The sequence below is a fragment of the Loxodonta africana genome, chromosome 14 (genome assembly GCF_030014295.1).
Source record: "Loxodonta africana isolate mLoxAfr1 chromosome 14, mLoxAfr1.hap2, whole genome shotgun sequence".
In the NCBI taxonomy this organism is placed as follows: Eukaryota; Metazoa; Chordata; class Mammalia; order Proboscidea; family Elephantidae; genus Loxodonta; species Loxodonta africana.
Window position 1 is genome coordinate 47,614,404 of NC_087355.1, and position 23,890 is coordinate 47,638,293.

At 39.9% G+C, this 23,890-nt stretch overlaps 1 protein-coding gene across 8 annotated transcripts in view; it reads left to right on the forward strand.

Moving 5' to 3' along the window:
• Positions 1-23,890, forward strand: part of CPQ (carboxypeptidase Q) — a 549,531-nt gene that overhangs the window by 175,261 nt on the left and 350,380 nt on the right. For all 8 annotated transcript variants that reach the window (XM_064267918.1, XM_064267919.1, XM_064267923.1 and 5 more), the window contains exon 4: positions 7,310-7,517. In XM_064267918.1, the coding sequence (XP_064123988.1) occupies positions 7,310-7,517 (208 nt within the window). The remainder of the gene's footprint in view (positions 1-7,309; positions 7,518-23,890) is intronic.

Genomic DNA, 23,890 nt, shown 5'->3' on the forward strand with positions numbered 1-23,890 from the left:
TCCAGGGACTGGTCCCTCCTGATAACATGACCAAAGTATATGAGATGAAGTCTCACCATCCTCACTTCAAAGGAGCATTCTGGCTATACTTCTTCCAAGATATATCTGTTCGTTCTTCTGGAACTCTATGGTATAATCAATCTTCTTTGCCAACACCGTAATTCAAAGGTACCAATTCTTTGGTTTTCCTTATTTATTGTCCATCTTTCACATGCATTTGAGATGATTGAAAGTACCGTTGCTTGGGTGAGGCGCACCTTAGTCTTCAAAGTAACATCTTTGCTTTCTAACACTTTAAACAGGTCTTCTGCAGCAGATTTGCCCAATGCAATGTGTCATTTGATTTATTTCTTGACTGCTGCTTCCATGGGCATTGATTGTGGATCCCAGTAAAATGAAATCTTTGACATTGTCAGTCTTTTCTCCTTTTATCATGATGCTGTGTATTGGTCCAGTTGTGAGGATTTTTGTTTTCTTTATTTTGAGGTGCAATCCATACTGAAGGCTGTGGTCTTTGATCTTCATTAGTAAGTGCTTCCAGTCCTCTTCACTTTCAGCAAGCAAGGTTGTGTTATCTGCATAACACAGGTTGTTAATGAGTCTTCCTCTGATCCTGATGCTGTGCTCTTCATATACTCCGGCTTCATGGAGTATTTCCTTAGCATACTGATTGAATGAGTATGGTGGAAGGATACAACTCTGATGCACACTTTTTCTGATTTTAAACCACACAGTATCCCCTTGTTTTGTTCAAACAACTGCCTCTTGGTCCATGTGCACATTCTGCAGGAGCACAATTAAGTGTTCTGAAATTCCAGTTGTTTGCAGTATTACCAGTAATTTGTTATGATCCACACAGTCCAATGCCTTTGCATAGTCAATAAAACACAGGTAGACATCTTTCTGGTATTGTCTGCTTTCAGCCAAGATGCGTTTGACATCAGCAAGGTTATCCCTCTTTCCGTGTCCTTTTCTGAATCTGGCTTGAATTTCTGGCAGTTCCCTGTTGATGTACTGCTGCAACTGCTTTTGAATAATCTTCAGTAAAAGTTTACTTGTGTATGATATTAATGATAGTTTTTGATAATTTCCGACAGCTTTCTTTGAAATGGGCACAAATATGGATCTCTTCCAGCCAATTGCCCAGGTAGCTGTCTTCCAAATTTTTTGGCATAGAAGAGTGAGAACCTCCAGCGCTGCATCCATTCGTTAAAACATCTCAATTGGTGTTCCATCAATTCCTGGAGCCTTGCTTTTCATTAATTCCTTCAGTGCTGCTTGGACCTCCTTCAGTACCATCAGTTCTTGATAATATGCTGCTTCCTGAAATGGTTGAACATTGACCAATTCTTTTTGGTACAGCGAATCTGTGTAGTCCTTCCATCTTCTTTTGATGTTTCCTGCGTCGTTCAATTATTTTGCCCATAGAGTCCTTCAATATTGCAACTCGAGACTTTAATTTTTTCTTTAGTTCTTTCACCGTGAGAAATACTGAGCATGTTCTTCCCTTTTGGTTTTGTAACTCCAGGTCTTTGCATATTTTGTTATAATACTTTGTCTTCTTGAGCTGCCCTTCGAAGTCGTCTGTTCAGCTCTTTTACTTGATCATTTAGGCACACTTTTATATGCCTATTTATTTTTCCTTCTTATTCCTCTTAAAATGGAAGTCTTGAGGTTTCGTTTTGATATATTTTGCATTTGTGAAAGAAGATAGCAATGCATTTAATAGGAAGAACATGAACCCCGGATTCAGACAACCTATGCTTCAGATCTCAGCTTCAGCACTTAGTAGTTGTGTGAACTTATTTCACTGAACCTCATTTTTCTTGTAACTGCTTTGCATTGTAGCTGTGAACATTAGTGTAAAAAATAGACACTCAAATGTAGCTATTATTACAATAAAACCTGGAAAAGCTAGAATCTGTGTAAGGCAGAAACCTGTCATGGAAGGAAAACTCAAACATTTTCCACTAAAATGAGTGATAGAAATTGGTGAGACTGCAACTTGTCAAAGGCGGAATACTTGTGAGACCAGAAAAATGAGGCAGTACCCTGGAGCTCCGGCTCTCACAGATTTCACTATATTATCAATTATTCTGTCCTACAGAAACATGTAAGTCCTTGGAAGTGTACATTTTTTAGAGGGTAATTAAGGATAGGGTTGTTGTTGTTAGGTCCCATCAAGTTTGTTCTGATTCATAGTGACCCTATGTACAATAGACCAAAACACTGCCCAGGCCTGCACCATCCTCACAATCATTGTTATGCTTGAGCCCGTTATTGCAGCCACTGTGTCAATCCATCTCATTGAGAGTCTTCTTCTTTTTTACTGACCCTGAACTTTACCAAGCTGATATCCCTCTCAAGGGCACTATGGATGGAGTACTAAATATTTATTTTGGTTTCCCTTTATTCTGTGTGTGTGTGTGTGTGTACGGACATACACACACACATATATATTCATGCACGTATCTAATAGTATATACACTAAATAGTATATGTAGTGTGAATAGTATACATTGAATAGTATGTGATATATATATATATTTATTATCATACATATGTATATATAAAAAGCCAAAGCCACACCCACTACAGTCAAGTTGATTCCGACTCATAGCAACCATATAGGACAGAGTAGAACTGACCCGTAGAGTTTCCAAGGCTGTAAATCTTTACAGAAGCAGAGTGCCACCAGTGGAGCAGCTGGAGGGTTTGAACTGCCAGCCTTTTGGTTAGCAGCTGTGCATTTTAGCTGCTCTACCACCAGGTCTCATGTATCTGCATATATATATATAAAAAAAAAAAATTTTTTTTTTTATGTGGGTTATACATTACACATACTATACATCAGATAATATTTCAGCAGGTACTTGGATAACATTAGTGACTAAAACAGATAAAAAAATTCTACCCCCATGGAGCTTATATTACTATAGGAGGAGGCAGTTAGTTGGAAGCTGATAAATGCTGTGGAAAAATGAAGAAAGATGAGAGGATAGGAGGAAGGGAGTGGATTGCAATTTTAAATAGGGAGGGCGGAGCTGGCCTTATTTTGAAGATAACACTGGTTTTCTCTTATTAGCTTGCACTATCTTCTGGCATGGGAGGATGGGAGAAGGAAGATGAGAGCAGAAAAAAGAATGGGAGCCTGCTGATTTGAAGGCGAGCATGGGCATTCTCTTTGGTGTAACACGTGCCAACATAGAAACTAATTGAGAAGAGTGAAGCTTTCCAGATGACCTTGTTTTATTTTGTTCAATTTCAGCAAAAATCTTCCTAAAGTGTTTGTACACACCCTGCCTTCCTGAATGTTGGATATTGAGTACAGTCTCCTGGCCTGTGACTAACGCAGGAGTCATCACCATACGGTCCCATCTGTTACTGGGCTGTCATGGAGCACAGTCCTTAGGGCCACTTTCAGCTGTGTGCCCTTACATGCTGGCCTGAACCTGAGTGATTGTGAGTTCTTTATAGTAGCCACTATACACAAATGGCTGTTTAAATCTAAACCTAAATTAATTTAAATAACATTAAAAATTCAGTTTCTCCATCATACTAGTCACATTTCAAATGCTCAGTGGCCACATATGGGTAAGGGCTACTATGTTACCACAGACAGAACATTTTCATCATTGTAGAAAGCTCTGTTAATATTTGTTATTTTATGGTGTTTCTGTCATTTATTATACATACATACATATACATACATGTATACCTTTATGTATAATTTTTGTGTGTGTGGTGCTCCCATCAACTTTCTGGCTTATCTTCTCCTTTTGATTTGTTGTTTCTCATAGTTTACAAGTTTAGGCACCAGTTTAAAATTTTATATAAAAGAGGGCCAGAAGAGCCTTCATATAAATCAGATACCTGAACTTTAGTACTTGGAATTTATATTTATGTTCTCATCGCATGAAGGCCTTTTGTTCTTGGCTATTGCTTTGCAGCTGTGCTCTGGGTTGGTAAGAGAATCAGACCACTGAGTTACTGTGGGAGAAGTGCTATCAAACTTTAAAGGTAAAATTGCACATCCGAGGAAATGCTTTAGATCCAGTCAATGATCCCTTATTTAGAGCAATGGCATTCAATGAGTATTTATTGACTAACTGCCTAAATGGAGGCCAAGCACTGTGTTAGGCCCTGGGGATACAAACAAAAATGAACATGGCCCTAAGCCCTGAGAAGATCATAATTGCGAGGGTGAAGAGAGCCATAAACAGGTAGAGTTTCACTTATTTAGTGTGAAGGAAGGCCCAACAGGGTGCCCTGAAATTCCAGAGGAGGGTAGTGCGTGACCTAGCCTGACTGGGAGTGGGCTAGGGGGATGGGACATGAGGCAAGGGGCCAGGGTACACTTCCCAAAGAAGTGGTTCTTGAGTGGAATGCTAAGGGATAAATATGTGGTGTTAGGTACATGATAGGAGTCCCTGGGTAGCACAGACAGTTAAGTGCTCAGCTACTCACTAAAAGGATGACGGTTAAACCCACACAGAGGCACCTTGGAAGAAGGGCCTGGCAGTCGGCTTCTGAAAGGTCACAGCCATTGAAAACCCTATGGAGCATAGTACTACTGTACAACACATTGGGCCGCCTTGAGTTGAAATCACTGGACTGCAACTTTTTTTTTTTTTAAGTCATATGATGAAGTTGGGAGAATGTCAGCAAGACATGATATACCATAGTGTACAAAGACACTGAGGGGTGAAATAGCATGCATGGTGTTGAGGGGGACCATTAAAGTTTAGTAAGGTTGAAGTTTAAAATAAAAGGGATCCAGTGTCTATAGAGTTAGATAAGCCTGAGTGGTACATTGAAGTGTTGGATTTTCTGCAGAGGTAGGAGTGAGATGGTGGTGACATAGGCAGATCTGACCTTCCAGTAGTTCAAGTAGATCACTCTGGAAGCACTATGGAGATTAAACTGGGGGAGCTGGGCTTGTGGCTGGGATATCAGTGGTGATAGTGTTACAGGAAGGGACTTGCAACCATCCAAAAGAGAGGTAATGAGGGCCCCATTTGAGATAGTGTAATGGGATAGAATGAGAATGTGGTTCAATCAATGTTTAAGGGTAAAATCAGCAGCATTTTGGGCATTGATTAGATGTGCAGGATAAAGGAAAGAGAGGAATCAAATATCACTCTAAGGTTTCAGGAAGAAAAATAATTTGAGCTCCTCTTCCAAGTTCATGGTGGTAAGTTTTTACCTGTCAGTGCTACTGGTGACTGTCACTGGCAACTGTGGTCTCTAGGTTAGGGCTTGGCTCTGCAGGACTCCATCCCTCTCTCATTTATTAAAAGAACTTGATTTGAAGCTAGACCTTAGTGAGGTACCAGCCTCGTATGCCGTTAATTTTGCAGTGGCCTATGAAAATTTATAGAAGTATGGCTTTATTTTTAGTGGCTCCAATCTAGATGCCAAAATTATCCCATCACTGGGACATCCCTTGGGTGGACCACTGAACGTGTTATTCATTAAGAACAGCTGACAGCCATCAGAAAAATTCCCATACTATGCCAACAATAACCCCAGTCAAATTTCAAGGTAACTTCAGGTATCAGAAAGTTACGAATCTCAAAATCTGTCTAGCCAAATCCTTATTTGTATTTTTACACACGCGTCTCATGGGAAAAAGATAGTGCCTTTCTTACTTTCTATAATTGCAAATTACCTTTTTTGAGATTATAAATTAAGTTTTGAGTTCTGAATTTTGGTGGAGACATGCTTATAGATCTGTAGCCAATCACTTTAAAGTAAAAGTACAAATTCAGTATGAGGAGGTGGAACCAGAAAGAAGTAGGAGAGGAGCTAGTCCAAAGGTCTGTTATGGTGGAGCTAATACTGAAACCAAGAATTCTTTCATACTTGTTACACATTTAAAAAGGATTTTCGACATAACAGTTAACATTTTTATTACATTCGATAAACTTTCAGAATTCTTCTCTAGTTTGTGAGATTAAGGAAGTAATACCAAATATGTGTCTATGTTTTGGTTTTTACTGATGTATTTCATGGCTGCATGGCCGACGCCACGAAACAGCAGGTGCCTATAACTTTGTTTTAGATCGTTACATTTAGCTACTGCATCAGGCCTTTGTTGCTAAATATTTTTTACTTGTCATTTTAACTACTCTATCAAATTGGATTTTCGGTGGCTTGTCAGTTGTTGAATGACTTCTTGGAAGATGTGAAACCCTGCTCCCTAATCTAGAAGATCTGGGCAAGTCTTCTGGTGCAGAAAGATAGCGTATTTTTTCTAAGTGAGACAGCAGGATTATAGGATATTTACACAACGTCTTCAAAATATTTTTATTTGAAAAATGGTGATGTGTTTGGTGATGAATGAGTAGTCATGTGTCACTTAACGTCCACAATACTTTGTGTGAGATAAGACATTATGTGATTTGGATGTTGTGTAAACACCATGTTATATACAGGCAGTCCCTGGATTATGAATGAGTTCTGTTCCTAAATCTGCTTTTAATCAAATTTGTACATAAATTGTACATAAACGTTGCAAAGTAGCTCCCATTTTTTATTACAAACCATTGTATATGCCTCAAATTTTAAATATAATAGACTTTATGGGGGTTGGTTTGTAACTATGAGTTGCTTGTAAATTGGTTGTTCATAACCCTGGGACTGTCTGCCTAACCTTATGGGACCACAGACTGTATTGATGGTATAGTAAATTGAGAAGCTTGAGAAGTTTCCATGTCTTTAAGAGTGTTTTATACAAAGGAGAAGAGAAAACAAACTCTCTTTTTGTGGCTCTTTGGAGAGGTTACGTTAATTATTTGTTAAAAGTTGTATTTATGAAGAATGTTGGCTTCGAAGAGCATTCTTCACAGACTGCCATCCTTTGTGTTATGTCAGTGTAGGTTGTTTAGCAACATGTTAAACTAGTTTTATGAAAAGATAAATATGTGTTTAATTAATCCCAAGGGGAGCTTTCTGAAATGCATTTTCTTTATAAATAATTACTGTCATTCTGTGAAATTCATGACTTTTTAGGGTGGGAAAGAAGAAGAGAAAAACATTGTCTCTTCAAACAATTTGTGATTTAATACCAGCTGGTCAAGTGAGTTGAAAAACCTTATGAATCATATGTTATATTATCTTGAATGCTTTTTCTGCCTCTTGGGAAACTGGGTAACCTCTACAATCTTTCTCCCATGATTCTAAAACTTTGATCTTCTAAAACCAGTTTGCCAGATGTAGCGAATAGAGCACGTGTGACCTTTTGTGTGCCAATTTAACCTGGCTGATCGGAAGCCATAAATTAATCTTGTATGACTTTTATTTCTAGGCATTACAGCAGAAGTTCTGGTGGTGACCTCTTTCGATGAACTGCAGAGAAGGGCCCCAGAAGCCAGAGGGAAGATTGTTGTTTATAACCAACCTTACGTCAACTACTCGAGCACGGTGCTGTACCGAGTTCGAGGAGCAGTGGAAGCTGCCAGACTGGGGGCTGTGGCATCCCTCATCCGATCAGTGACTCCCTTCTCCATCTACAGGTTAGTCATGCTGTTCATTTGAACTCCTTCCAAAAAAAACCAGGATTGTCCATGAAAGAGAAGCCTTAAGAAATAAAAGACCATTCAAATGAAAATATTGATTGTGCATGGAATTTTCCCCGTTCCACATTTGGTCACTTGTTTATAATATCTTCCTTAGCCTTTTCAGGATTCCAAACAACATTTTTACCTTCCTTTAAAAAAACTTCTACATCCATGATGATCCTATAACATTCCTTATTTAACGAATATGTTATATATTTTCATGGAGAGAGAATTAAATTCACGTCTGTGTTTCATCAAATATTCCTAATGGCTTCAGAGGAAGCCAGGCTATTTTCCATTGTTGTGAGAGAAGTGAAATAAAAATAGAGTAGGTAAAACGATTGGGGGTGGGGGTTGGAGAGTGTCTATAGTGTGATGGAGAGAGCTTAGGGATCAGAGGTCCTGGGATATATAGACCTCAGTCTGCCACCAAACAGCTATGTGGTCTTGGGAAAGTTTCTTAAACTCTCTGGACTTCAGCTTTCTCATCTGTTAACCGGTGATGAGGAAGAATAATAAATATACACAATTGTTTTAAGAATAAATGAGATAAATTCATGAAAGATAATTAACTACAAAGGTCTGTATAAAGGTTTGGTAGTGTTGCTTGCCACCATGTGTCTGTCAGTTTGTTGTACTATGGTGGCTTGCATGTTGCTGTGATGCTAGAAGCTATGCTACTGGTATCTCAAATACTAGTAGGGTGACCCGTGGTTGGCAGGTTTCAGCAGAGCTTCCAGACTAACACAGGCTAGGAAAAAGGTCCTAGCAGTCTACTTCTGAAAAAAATTGGCTGGTGAAAACCTTATGGATAGCAGCAGAACATTATCTGATATAGTGCTGAAAGATGAGCCCCTCAGGTTGGAAGGCACTCAGAGTATGACTGTGGAAGAGCTACTTTATCAAAGTAGACTCGACCTTAATTACATGGATGGAGTTAAGCTTCTAAGACCTTCATTTGCTGAGGTGGCATGACTCAAAATGAGAAGAAACAACTGCAAACATCCATTAATTGAAATGTGGAATTACAAAGTATGAATCTAGGAAAATTGGAAATTGTCAAAAATGAAATGGAACATAGAAAGATTGATAATCTAGGCATTAGTGAGGTGAAATGGACTGGTATTGACCATTTTGAATCAGACAATCAGATTGTCTACCATGTCAGGAATGACAAATTGAAGAGGAATTCATCATCAAAAAGAACATTTCAAAATCTATCCTGAAGTACAACACTGTCAGTGATAGGAAAATAACCACATCATACAAGGAAGACCACTTTAATAGTACATTAATACTATTATTCAAATTTATACACCAAACAAACCAAAACCCAAACCCGTTGCCATCAAGTCAATTCCAACTCATAGTGACCTTATAGGAACTGCCTCATAGGGTTCCCAGGGAACACCTGGTAGATTCGAACTGCTGGCCTTTTGATTAGCTACCAAGCTCTTAGCTACTGTACCACCAGGGCTCCTCACATGTTATACTGAAAAAAAAAAAAAGCCCCATTGCTGTCAAGTAGATTCCGACTCACAGCTACCTACAGAACAGAATAGAACTGCCCCGTACGGGTTCCAAGGAGCACCTGGTGGATTCAAACTGCTGACCTTTTGGTTAGCAGCCGTAGCTCTTAACCATTACACCACCAGGGGTTCATACACCAACCACTAATGACAAAGATGAGGAAACCGAAGATTTTTACCAACTTCTGCAGTCTCAAATTGATCAAACATGCAATTAAGATGCATTGATAATTACTGGCAATTGGAATGCAAAAGTTGGAAATACAGAAGGATCTGAAGTTGGAAAATATGGCCTTGGTGATAGAAATGATGCCAGAGATCACATGGTAGAATTTCACAAGACCAACAAATCATTCATTGCAAATACCTTTTTTCAATGACATAAATGGTGACTATGTATGTGGACCTCACTGGATGGAAAACATAGGAATCAAATCGACTACATCTGTGGAAAGAGAAGATGGAAAAGCTCAATATCATCAATGAGAACAAGGCCAGGGGCCAACTGTGGAACAGAACATCAGTTGCTCATGTGCAACTTTAAGTTGAAGCTGAAGAAAATTAAAGAAGTCCATGAGAAAGAGACCATCTCAAGATAGATTTGATGCATTAAACACTAATGACTGAAGACAAGATGAGGTGTGGGATGACATCAAGGGCATCAAACATAAAGAAAACAAAAGGTCATTAAAAAGACATGAAACAAAAAAAGACCAAAATGGACATCAGAAGAGACTTTGAAGCTTGCTCTTGAACGTAGAGTAGCTAAAGTGGATGAAAGAAATAATGAAGTAAAAGAGCTGAACAGAAGATTTCAAAGGGCAGCTTGAGAAGACAAAGTAAAGTATTATAATGAAATATGCGAAGACTTGAAGCTAGAAAACCAAAAGAGAACACACTTGGCACTCTCAGGTAGGTTGAAAGAACTGAAAAAAAAAAAAAATCAAGCCTAGAGTTGCAATATATTGAAGGATTCTATGGGGAAAATATTGATTGACACAGGAAGCATCAAAAGAAGGAAGGAATACACAGAGTCATTGTACCAAAAAGAAGTAGTTTACTTTCATTCATTTCAGGAGCTAGCATATGATCAAGAACTGATGGTACTGAAAGAAGTCCAAGCTGCACTGAAGGCACTGGTGAAAAACAAGGCTTCAGGAATTGACGGAATACCAATTGAGATGTTTCAACAAATGGATATAGCACTGGAGGTGCTCACTGGTCTGTGCCAAGACATTTGGAAGACAGCTCCGTGGCAGCTGACTAGAAAGTTCCGTATTTGTGCCCATTCCAAAGGAAGGTGATCCAACAGAATGTGGAAATTATCGAAAAATCGTTAACATCACAGCCAAGTTTTGCCGAAGATCATTCACAAGCGGTTGGAGCGGTACATTGACAGGGAGCTGCCAGAAATTCAAGCTAGATTTAGAAGAGGATGTGGCACAAGATGACTAAGACAGAGGGATATCATTGCTGATGTCAGATGATCTTGGCTGAAAGCAGAGGATACTAGAAAGTTGTTTGCCTGTGTTTTATTGACATTTAAAGGCATTTGACTGTGTGGATCACCTGCTTTGGACATGTTATTAGGAGGAATCAGTCCCTGGAGAAGGACATTATGCTTGGTAAAGTAGAGAGCCAGTGAAAAAGAGGAAGACCCTCGACAAGATGGATTGACACAGTGGCTGCAACAATGGGCTGAAACAGCAATGATTGTGACAATGGCGCAGGACTGGGTAGTGTTTTGTTCTGCTGTATATAGAGTCACAATGAGTCAGAATTGACTTGATGGCACTTAACAGCAAGTATTGTTTGAGGACATTGTAAAGTTTGTTTTATTCTTTGTTATTCTGATTTTGGTAATGCCTCAGTGCTTTACTGATTGCCATTCTGAAGATGAAATTCAGTATCTCAGTGTATAAAAAAAATCTAAAATTTGACCTGCAGACATTCAACCTAGTTTAATAGCAATATATGGTTTTATCACATATTAAAGATAAAATATTTGAGGAACATGGATGAAAAGCACCATCTAGAGTTAGAGCTGTTAACCAAGAGGCTGGCAGTTCGAATCCACCAGGAGCTCCTTGGAAACCATATGGGGCAGCTCTACTCTGTCCAATAGGGTCGCTATGAATGGGAATCAACTCGACAGCAGTAGGTTTGGTTTTTTTTGATTTTTGTGTCGTAGCCTGGTTTCTCTGAGATAAATATATATATATATATATGCAAAAATATTTGAAGATAGAGTTTACTTGGGTCTCAAGATTGGATTTTTTAGTATCTATTGTGAAGGGGAAAAGGAGCCTTGGTGGTGCAGTGAGTAAAGGGATCAACTGCTAACCAAAAGCTTAGAGGTTCTAAACCACCAGTGGCTGTGCAGGAGAAAGATGTTGCAGTCTGCTTCTGTAGAAATCTATAGCCTCGGGAACCCTATGAGATTGGTATGAGTCAAAATTGACTTGACAGCAGTGGTTTTTTTTTTTTTTTTTTCTTTTCTTTTTAATTGTGAAGGGAAGTTTATTTATTCTGCACAATTGCTGTTTGGAACTGGAGACACAGCTGCTTGACCTTAATTAGCACCCTGCGCCATTTTTTTAAATTGTGCTTTAAGTGAAAGTTTACAAATCAAGTCAGTCTATCATAAAGAAATTTATACATACCTTGCTATGTACTCCTAGCTGCTTTCCCGTAATGAGACAGCACATTCCTCCTCTCCACCCTGTATTCCCTATGTCCATTCAACCAGCTTCTGTCCCCCTCTGCCTTTTCATCTCATCTCCAGACAGGAGTTGCCCACATAGTCTCATGTACCTACTTGAGCCAAGAAGTTCTGTCTTATAGTCCAGTCCAATCCCCGTCTGAAGAGTTGGCTTTGAGAATGGTTCTAGTCATGGGCTAACAAAGGGTCCGGGGACCATGACCTCCAGGGTTCTTCTAGTCTCAGTCAGACCACTAGGTCTGGTCTTTTTATGAGAATTTGATGTCTTCATCTTATTGTTGACCTGCTCCATCAGGGGTTCTCTGTTGTGTTCCCTGTCAGGGCAGTGACCAGTGGTGCTGGGCATCATCTAGTTCTTCCAGTCTCAGGCTGATGTTTTCCCTGGTTTATGTGAGCTGTTCTGTTTCTTGGGCTCATCTTTACCATATGTCTTTGGTGTTCTTCATTCTCCTTTGCCCCAGGTGGGTTGAGACCAAGTGATGTGTCTTAGATGGGCACTAGCTAGTGTTTGTGACCCCAGACGCCTCTTACCAAAGTGGGATGCAGAATGTTTTCTTAATACATTTTGTTATGCCAGTTGACCTAGGGAAACCCTGGTGACATAGTGGTTAAATGCTGGTAGCCAAATGTCAGCACTTTGAATCCACCACATACTCCTTGGAAACTCTATGGGACAGTTCTACTCTGTCCGATAGGGTCGCTATGAGTAGAAAATGACTCGACGGCAGTGGGTTTTGTTTTCCTTTTTTTTAAAATTGACCTAGATATCCCCTGAAACCATGGTCCCCATACCCCTGTCCCTGCTACTCTGGCCTTCGAAGCATTTGATTATATTCAGGAAACTTCTTTGCTTTTGGTTTAGTCCAGTTAGCACCCTGCACTTTTGAAAGTAAAATGACTGAGGAGGAGACATCAACAACTAGGAAACCCAGACAGGCGGAGTTGTCCAAAGTGCAGAAAAAAGGAGAGAGACATTTTTCTTTTATAAGGATAAGATGTCTTCCCATGGGAGGAAGATGGGGCATGCTAAAACCACTTGTTAGAAGTTTTATGAGAGAAAAACTCATTACACTGATGTCATAGTGCAAAAAATAACGTTCTTTGTAGTCTTCAAAGGTTTCATGACTGGTGAAACAATGGTTGGACCATATTCCTTTGGATGGTTGACTCTTTCCAGAAGGGAAGTCCTAAAATGGTTAACTTACTTCCCAGAATACCTCACTTACCCTTTGGTATAACAGACCCAGCAAGCTGTGGCCATTCGCCGTGATTTCACTGTCATGAGATCTAAATTATAGAGTTAGTCTGTTGTTTGGTGAAACTGGGTGACTGCCAGAAATCTTTAGTTAAGAACTACCACTCATAAAGACTGGTAAATTCTCAGATGACTTAATGTACAGTGATCTGCCAGCGTTTGTTGGCTTTTTTCCCCCCCCGCACTGGCCTAATGAAGATTAAAAAAAAAAAAAAATTTTTTTTTTTTTTTTTTAATGAAGATATCTGGAAACTCAAGCCACAACCTGGGAGCACCAGAAGCATTTTTTCCAGCATAAACCCAAACCCAAACCCAAACCCATTGCCGTCGAACTGATTCCGACTCATAGCGATCCTATAAGGACAGAGTAGAACTGCCCCATAGGGTTTCCAAGGCTATAAATCTTTACTGAAGCAGACTGCCACGTCTTTCTCCCATGGAGTGGCTGGTGGGTTCAAACCACCAACCTTTTGCTTAGCAGCGGAGCCGAGGTCTTTAAGCACTGTGCCACCAGTGTAGGACTTAAAAATTTGTTATCTGCTAAGGTTTTGTGGTCAGCAACTTGTGCTGTATATTAAATGGACATTTTTCTTAATATTTCTAGTCCTAGACTAATTAATTTTTTTCTTTGATTTTATAGCCAACCATTTTTCACTGGACTCTTAACTTTTGTAACTCCATTCTTTCAACATGTATATATATAAAATAACATTGTCCTTTTCAATCTTTTACATATGTTATGCTAATTTGTTTTGAAAACAACCCAATAGGCCAAGTAGAAGGGTCACTATAGGGAAATAGAGAACTAGAATGAGCAACTCAATGTATCAACATATTTAAGTCTTTTATGTTGAAAAATAAAAAAACAAAATGAAACAAATTCTGTCTCTTTGACCTCTTTTAGCTAATTGTTTTTACAGCCAAGTTTCCTTAAAGAACATTCTATATTTCTATCTCTACTTCCTTGTTCTCATTCATTCTGCAGCTCATTTTAACCTAGCTTTTGCCAATACTGAAATGGAACTTGTTAAGGTTACAAATAGCTGCCTAGTTGTCAGGTATGATGGATGCTTTTCAGGACGTCATCTTACTTGATCTTTTTGAAGCAATTGTCATTATTGACTGCTTTCTCAATTTTGAATCCCTCTTTGGTTTCCACGAATCGTTTCTTATAGTCGCTTTTGTTCTCTCATTTCTCTCTTTCCCCTTCTCTCTCTTTCTCCCCTTCCCTATTTCTCTGATTCTTACTCCGATTATTCTGTGTGAGCAATCCCACCTGCTTATGGTTTCAGTTGCCATCTGTACCACGGCAGTTTTCAGACCCAGCTCTCCCGTTCACACCACGGCTGTGAGCTCCAGGACCGTGTCCCTAACTGCATACTGCTGCTTCTCTTGGATGTCTCATAGTGACCTCGGTTTCAGTTTGTTTGAAACTGAATTCATCTCATCCTTCCATGTATTTCTTCTGCATTTGCTATCTCAATGAAAGTGATGCCCTCTCTTCTGCCTTCTAAGTCAGATGGCCTTTGATTGTTTTTTTTCTTCCTTTATCTGTCATTTTTAGAGTTACTAAGTCTCTTAAGTTCCACTCTTTATCAGTCATTACAACAAGCACACATTGAGCAGTTCCATTTCTCAACATCCTCCATATTCCAGTAGTCAGGAATCACACTCCCTCAGTGTACTACACTTCCTAAGAGTTCCATGACTGCGTATGATTTCTCATCTACTGCTCTCCATTCCCTTCCTCACCATCACACACTATCCTTCAAAGTTCATCTCACGTATTTCTTCTGAGGAGGCCTCCCTGATACGCTGCTCCTGTCCAGGCGAGCTTTGGTAATCCAATGGCATCTGTGCATACTCTGTATCACAATGATTGGAGTTCGTTTTGGTTCATGCTTCGGTAGGGTGGACTAACTGCTGTAACAACCTCAAATCTCAGTCACTTAACAGAATATGAGCGTTCTGCATGCATTTCACTGTCTTGTTCACATTGTAGTTTCAGGGGAGTATTTAGCAGATGGCCTTCCACACAATAATTCAGGGACCCGGACTCCTTCCATCTTGTGGCTCCATTAACCCTAAGACCTTGGAGTCCTCTGCAGGGTCCTCTGCATTTAGCTAGAATACAAGGAGTGGGGGAGAAAGAGGGAGAATATGAATATGAATGATCAAGAGGAAGATTTTTCATGGCCTGGATATGGAAAACATCACTTCTGCTCGCATTCCACTGGCCAGAATGCAGTCATGTGGAGGCTAGGAAATTTGGTCTGTCTTTATGTTCCTGGTGAAAACGTTATGGGTTGGATGAAAAACTGGGCAGTCTGCCCCAGTTGCCTACCTCCACACTCTACTATAAGTTCCAGAAAGGTATGGATTATATATATATTTTTTACCTCTGTATCCCTATCATCTAATATAATGTTTGATATACAGTAGTCACTCAGGAAATGTCTGTTGAAGGAATGAACTTGTCTGAGGTTGTATAGTAAATTGTGACAGAATTCTTATGATTAACCAAGTGGCCTGATTGCACTCATGATCAAATGCTGTAGTCTGTGTATATTAAGTTCAAAACCACTTTCAGTTTAAGGGCATTTTGCTCTGTATTTGAAGGAAAAATAAGGAGGACTGGTATCACAGTGGTTAAGCACTAGGCTGCTAACCAAAAGGTTGGTGGTTTGAACTCACCAACTGCTCTACAGAAGAAAAATGTGGCCATCTGCTTCTGTAAAGATTTCAGCCTTGGAAACCCTATGGGGCAGTTCCACTCTGCCCTATACGGTGTGTATGAGGAGGAATTGACTTGACGGCAACATGTTTGATTTGGTTTTTTGTTTGGAGGAAAATATCCAGATGTCTAATATGCCAGATTATGTATTTTTTTCTGCTATGACATTCATGAACAATGATGTTTTGAGTTACTAATTGAAGAAAATAGCTCCCTTCTCGGACAGGCATTTCACCCATAGCTCTATGAAAATGGGTGATATTGAGTTCTATGTAGGAATGTTGTACAAGTCACAAACATTAGCTAACAGAACATATATTTTAAGTTGTTACTGCTTGGCTTCAAAATTAGAGACTCCCGTAGAGGGTAGGAAATGGGTTTTACAGCTTGATAATTGTCAGTGTAATTATCAGTGTTTGTTAGCCATTCTGGAAGCACAACAGTCACACGGGCATATGACCAAAGGCCGTTGCGGTTGAGTTGATTCTGACTCGGAGTAGAGCTGCTCGGAAACAGACTGCCACATCTGTGTCCCGCAGACCGGCTGGTGGGACGGATACTGCTTGTTGCCAGCATCATCCCCAGGTTCATCGTTATTATTTCTCTGTATTGCCAATATTAATGTTCTTGTGTTCAGATTTACTTCAAACACTTTTTCTTTATCGATGCTTTTATAATGGCCCTTCTTTTGTTCACCATCGATTATCAACTGTGACCACCATTAGATCTTTTTCAGTTTTTTTCGAATGTAAAATGAGGATAATGGCATTAAAAAAAATTTCATTGTGCTTTAGGTGAAAGTTTATACAGCGAATTAGTTTCCTATTCAACAATTAATATACAAATTATTCCCTGACATTGGTTGCTATCTCCGCAATGTGTCAGCACTCTCCCTATTTCCGCCGTGGCGTCCACGTTTTCATCCCTCCAGTTTCCCTGCCCCTCCTTGCCTTCTCATCTTTGCTTTTGGGCAAATGTTGCCCATTTGGTCTCATTTAGCTGATTGTTCTAAGGAGTACATTCCTTACGATTGTTATTGTTTGTTTTATAGGCCAATCTATTATTTGGCTGAAGTGTGACTTCTGGAAGTGGCTTCAGTTTCAGGTTGAAAGAGTTTCTTAGGGTGCTGGTTTTGGGGGTTCTTCCAGTCTCTATCATTCCAGTAAGCCCAGTCCTTTTTTTTTTTTTGTGAATTTGTGTTTTATTCTACATTTTTTTCTCTCATTCTAACTGGAACTTTCTGTTGTGTCCCTAGTCAGAACAGTCAGAAGTGGTAGCCAGGCACCATCTAGTTCTTCTGGTCTCGGGTTAGAGGAGGCTGTGGTTCGTGTAGGCCATTAGTCCTGTGGACCAATTTCTTCCTTGAGTCTTTGGTTTCCTTCACTCTCCTTTGCCCCAGACAGGAAGAGACCAAGAGTTGTAACGCAGATGGCCGCTTGCAAGCTTTTAAGACCCAGGTGCTACTCACCAAACTAGGGCGTAGAACATTATCTTTATGAACTCTGTTATGTCAGTTGAGCTAGATGTCCCATGAGACTATAGCCCTTATCCTTCATGTCTAGTAACTCAGTCCCACAAGGTGATTGAATATATCTAAGAAGTTTCTATAACTGTGCCCACTGTGTTCTATTATATATTTAAATACGTATGCAGCATATACAAATATGTATACACAATTACTCACAACTAACCCATGTAAGGAACCCTGGTGGGGCAATGGTTAAAGTGATCGGCTGCTAACCAAAAGGTTGTTGGTTTGAAACCACCAGCTGCTCTGTGGGAGGAAGATGCGGCAGACTGCTTCTGTAAAGACAGCCTTGGAAACCCTATGGAGTTGGAATCCACTCGATGACAGTGGGTTGGCTTATATGCATGTGTGCATACACATGCACTCCCTTATGCCCTTCCACCTTTATATAGCGTGTATATCTACCTGTGCAACAACACACAGATTTTAGGTTGTTGTCACTATTGTTGCAGAATTGTATATAGTATGTATAGTTGTTACCATAGTTGTCCTTTATTCTTGCTTACCTCTCAGTGTCTTCATTTGCTTTGGTCACATTATGTTGATTTCCCCCATAATGTGTATTCTCTTTCCCTTCACCAGAGTTGACACGTGTCAACGATCTAGTAAGTGATTTTCTCTCCCTCCCCCTCTCATCCCTTGTAACCATCAAAGAACGTTGCTTTTTGCGTGTAAACCTGTTCTTAACTGTTTATAAAAGTGGTATCATACAATATTTGTCCTTTTGTGATTGACTTATTTCACTCAGCATACTGTCCTCCAGGTTCATCCATGATGTAAGATGTTTCACAGACTCATCATTATTTATTATCGTTGCATAGTATTCCATCATTTGTATGTACCACATTCATACAATGAATTCAGGAGTATTCCTTCCTTTTCTACACTCTGGAATAGTTTGAATAGAATTAGTGGCAACTCTTCTGTGAATGTTTGGTAGAACTCTCCACGAAGCTATCTTGTCATTTGGTGCTGCTATAACAGAAATACCACAAGTGGATGGCGTTAACAAACAGAAATTTATTCGCTCACAATCTAGGAGGCTGGAAGTCAGAATTCAAGGTGCCAGCTCCAGAGGAAGGCTTTCTCTGTCTATCGACTCTGGGGGATGATCCCTGTCATCAATCTTCCCCTGGTCTAGGAGCTTCTCAGCACAGAGAACCTGGGTCCAAAGAACGCTGTAAGCTCTCAGCACTTCTTTCTTGGTGGTATGAAGTTCCTCTCCTCTCTGCTTGCTTCTCTCTTTTATATCTCAAGAGATTGACTCAAGACACAACCTATTCTTGTAGATGGAGTCCTGCGTTACTAGCATAACTTCCTCTAATCCTGCCTCATTAACATCATAGAGATAGATTTACAACACATAGGAAAGTTACATCAGATGACAAAATGCCCTAGCCAAGTTGACATACCTTTTTGGGAGACACAATTCAACCATGACGGAAGCCATCTGGGCTGGGGTTTTTTGTTGTTGTTGGGAGTTTTTTTTTCTTTAATAACATCTTCAGTTTCTTCTTTTTTATGAGTCTACTTAAGTTTTCTGCCTCTGCTTGTGTTAAAAATTTAGGTAGATAATGTGTTTCTAGAAATCTGTCCATTTCTTCTAGGTTTTAAAATTTGTTAGAGTACAATTTTTCATAATATTCTGTAATAATCCTCTTTATCTTGGTTGGTTCTGTTGTAATGTCATCCATTTCATTTCTTATTTTGTTTATTTGCATCTTTTCATTTTTTTCCTTTGTCAATTTGGCCAGTGGTTTGTCAATTTTATTGATCTTCTCAAAGAACCAACTCCTAGTTTTGCTGATTCTTTCTATTGTTTTTCTGTTCTATATTTCATTTATTTCTGCTCTGACCTTTATTATTTCCGTTCTTCTGGTGACTATGAACTTCTTTTGCAGTTCCTTTTCTGTTTGTTCAAATTATTGGGGTAAGTTATAGATTTTGAACCTTTCTTCCTTTTTCAATGTGTTTATTGCTATGAATTTTCCTCTGAGCACTGCTTTTGCTGTGTCTCAGAGGTTTTGGTATATTGTATCTTCATTTTCACTTGATTCTCAGAATTTTTTAATTTTGTTTTTGATTTCTTCTGTGACCCAGTTTTTGAGTATGTTGTTAATCAATTTGCATGCACTTAATTTTTTTTCCCTTACAGTTTCTTTACTAATTTCTACTTTTATAGTGTTATGTTTAGAGAAGATGCTTTGTATTATGTCAGTGTTTTTGTACTTTTTGAGGCTTGCTTTGTGGCCTAGAATTTGGTCTGTTCTGGAGAATGATCTGTGTGCGTTGGAGAAGAACGTGTACTGTGCTGCTCTTGGGTGGTGTGTTCTGTATATGCCTATGAGGTCCAGTTGGTTGATCACATTATTTAGATCTTCTGTATCTTTATTCAGTTTCTTTCTAGTTGTTCCCATCCGTCATCAAGAGTGGTATGTTAAAGTCTCCTACTATTGGAGGACTGTTTATTTCACTTTTCTATTCTGTTCGAGTTTGTTTTATGTATTTTGGAGCTCTGCCATTGAGTGCATAGTTGTTTATTATTGTTAGGTATTCTTGGTGGATTGATCCTTTAATCATTGTATAATGCCCTTTTTTATCTCTTATGATGAATTTTGATCTAAAGTCTATTTTATCTGAAATTACTAGTCTTTTTGTATATGTATTTTCTTTTCCTATATATTGTTGTTATTCTTGTGTTTACTGAGTCTTTTTGTTTTTCTTCTTTATTTTCGTGAGTAGATTTATTAATTTTTTGTGCGTATTTACCCTGGAGTTTACCTTAGTCCTCTTAAAATTAAAAGAACCTGTTATGTCTTGAAATCGTGTTGATTTTGTCCCTGTATGGAAGTTCTATAACTACATCCTTTATTCCTCCTTTCTGTTTTGATGTTGTCCTTCATAGCTTAATTCCTCTGGTTCCCTGTAGTTGGTTTTTAGCTTTATCTTGCTTTTGTGAAGTCTTTATCTGGGTTGGTATCTGGGTGTTATTGTTGTTTATCTTTATTTCAGGTTATTTTCTGATGTTGTTGGTTCTCTATCTGAAGGACTCCCTTTAACATTCCTCATAAGGCTGATCTGGTTGTTAAAAATTTCCTTAGTTTCTATTTATCTAGGAATGTCTTAGTTTTGCCATAGTTTTTGAAAGACAGGTTTGCTGGGTATATGATGATTGGCTGCCAGTTCTTTTCCTCCAAGATTTTATATATGTCATCCTGTTACCTTCTTGCCTGTACAGTTTTTGCTGCGAAATCAGCACTTAGTCTTATTGGTGCCCATTTGTAAGTGATATTTCATTTTTCTTGAGTTGCTTTCAGAATTTTTCTTTTTTTTTTGGGAAAGCTTGGTTATGATATGTCTTGGTGATTTTTTTAGGGGGGTATCTATCCTGTATATGGAGCCTTGGTGGTGCAGTGGTTAAGAGCTCAGCTGCTAACCAAAAAGGTTGACAGTTTGAATCCACCAGCAGCTCCTTATAAACCTTATGGGGCAGTTCTTTCTGTCCCATAGGGTCACTATGAGTTGGAATCAAGCCTACGGCAATGGGTTTTTTGGGTTATCCTGTATGAAGTTCTACGAGCTTCTTGGATAGTAACCTTCTCACCCTTCATGATATTTGGGAAGTTGTCAGACAATATATCTTCAAAGATCCTTTTTATACTTTTCTTTTTTTCTTCCTCTTGTGGAATTCCTATTACATGTAAATTAGTCCTCTTAATGGTGTCCCACATAGCTCTTAGGGTTTCTTTATTCTTTTTTTCTGGTTGTTCCTCAAACAGATTAGTATCTAGGGATTTGTCCTCTGTTTTGCTGACTCTTTCTTCCATTGATTCAATTCTACTTTTGTGTCATTCCATTGAGTTATGTATTTCTGATATTTTATTATTAATCTGGATTTTAATTGTTTTTGTATGGCTTCTATTTTGTCATTTTATTCTTGTATTGTTTTCCTTAAATTTTCTAGGGTTTTGTCTATGTTTTCCTCAGTTTTGTCGTGTTTTCCTTGATCTCTTTGAGGATCCTGTACATAAGTCTTTTGAATTCCTTATCAGGTGGTTCTATTACCGTTTCTTACTCAGGAAGGTTTTCTGCTTCTTTATTTTGGTAATTTATTTCAGCGACCTTATCCTGTTTCTTCGTACAATTTCTTACTGTCTGTTGTCTCTGAGGCATAAAGGTATTATTTTATTTACTGATTGTATGTTTGTTTCATCCTGATTTTTTGTTTTGTTTTGATATATCCGAGTGGGTGGGTTAGGCATACTTTGCTGATTGCTTGTCTGGCGGTACAGAAGCACTTACCCTGTCTCCAGGTGGGCAGAGTAGTGGTAGGTAGGGCGAGCTCACCTTACTGTTCAATGAGTGTGCGAGACGGCTGAGGGTGAGATGGGTGGGTGCTGGCCACTGTTTGTTATTGGTCCAGCAGCATGGGGACACCCACAGTTGCTCACTGGGTGGGCGGGGCAGTGGCTGGGGTGGGTGTGGTGGGTGGCTGGGAGCACCAGAGTGCTCTATTGCCATGTGGAAGTTCAGAGGGGTGGGGTGGTGGATGGATGAATGGGTGTACTGGGACACTCTGATGCCACTCAGTGGGTAGTGGGCAGGTGGCAGCTGGGCATGCTGGATGCTCTCAAGCCTTTTGGTGGATCAGTGGGGGGTGTGGTGGATGGGTAGATGGACATATCAGAGCACTCTTGCACCACTCGGTGGGTCAGCGATATGGGGTGGTGACTAGATGGCTGGGATTGCTGGAGTACTCTGACTCCACTCCACTCCACAAGTTGGTGGGGTGGGTGGAGGCTGGGCATACTGTGGTGCTTTCTTACTGCTTTGCAGGTTGGTGGGGGGATGGCAGCTGGGTGAGTAGGCATGTCAGAGCACTTTTGCACCAACCAGTGGCTTGGCAGAGCGAGTGGTGGACAGGAGTGCCAGAGGGCTCTTGTACAGCTTGGTGGGTTGGTGGTGGAGAGTAGCAGGCATGTCAGAGTACTCACACTATTCAGTGGTCTGGAGGGAGTTGTGGTGAACTGGAGCACTGAAGTGCCACTTGGCAGCTTGGTGGTGGTGGTGGATGGGCTGTTGGCCATGCCATAGCACTGTTGTGCTGCTTGGTGGGTTGGTGGGGGATGGTAGATGGAGCTGGGTGCAGGGGGAGAGGTACTGTGTGCTTGTACTCTGGCCCCCCACAATCGAGGCTTCAGGAATGGGGGAGTTTGTGCTGCTAATCACTGAGAGAATGGGAGAGGAGAAGCGTATTTCTCTGGTCACCAGGTGAGGGTCTTTGAGAATTTCCTGTTGGCTGCAGCCAGCAATTGGGACCTGTCATCAATTAAGTGTGAGGGGAGGTGCTGTCCATAGTCGGGTCAGGTGGGGAGCCTCCTGTTGACACTCTACAGGTCTATTACTGAGTGTGTGCCACCCAACCCACTGGACCAGGACCGCCTCTGGTGAGTAGCCCTGCCTCTGGGTCCTAGCTCTATCCATGCTCTGTGGCCACCATGATCCCTGGAGTTTTCACCATCGTTCCTGTGCCTTTTCTCCTTAGATCTGGTTCATGTCCTTGCTTCACTCCGGTTATGTCTACACAGTTTCTCTGCTTTCCTGTGCTTCTCACCTGGGATTGGTGCTGGGTTTGTCTCATAATGACCCTGCTGTCAGGGCATCTCCACTTCATATATCTCCTTACTTACTTTCCATTGGTTTCTTCATCCAGTTGGGGTTTGATCTAGTTCTTTATCATTTCATTTGTTGCTCAGAGTTCCAGGATTGTGATCTGTATCTGTTGCACTTGGTTTCTTGGGTCTTTGCTGTAGAGGGATGGCATGGTATGTCTGACTAAGCTGCCATCTTGGCTCTCCCCCTTGGATAATGGCCCTTTGCTAAGTGCCTTTGTCATGGGAGATTTTTAAGTTTTAAGCATAAATATAATTATTAAGAGGTTTAAGTTCTGCAGAGGAAAGCTTCTCTATGGAACCGATTTGTCTTACATCATTTCTCAAATTAATCATATTTTTAGTAAATATTTGTTGAGAGCTTACTACTTGCTTAGAAGTTATGAAGATGATTTAGGGTTAGGAAGATGATTTAGACATGTTTTTTTGCTCTTCAGAAATACTCTTTCTAGCTAAAAGAGACAGGGGTAAGCTTAAAATAAAAATGACTAGTATATTTTATATTTAGTGCTAAATAAACTAGCCCTGGTGGTGCAGTGGTTAAAGCTTTCAGCTGTTATCCAAAAGGTCAGAGGGTCGAGGCCACCAGTGACTCCATGGGAGAAGAGTCCTGGTGATCTGCTCCCCTGAAGATTTATAGCCTAAAAAACCCCATGGGGCAGTTCTACAGTGTCCTATAGGTCACTATGAGTCAGAATTGACTCTATGGCAAACAAAAACAACAGTGCTAACTGAGTGATTAGGAGAAAGGGATGAAGGAAATTAACATTTATTAAGCACTTACTTTGTACCACACTTGTCTAGAGGCCTCAGTGGTTTCTTTCAATTAATTCTTTATGCAGGCAGTGGGGGCAGATACTGGTAACTGTCTGTTACTGAAGGAGAAGC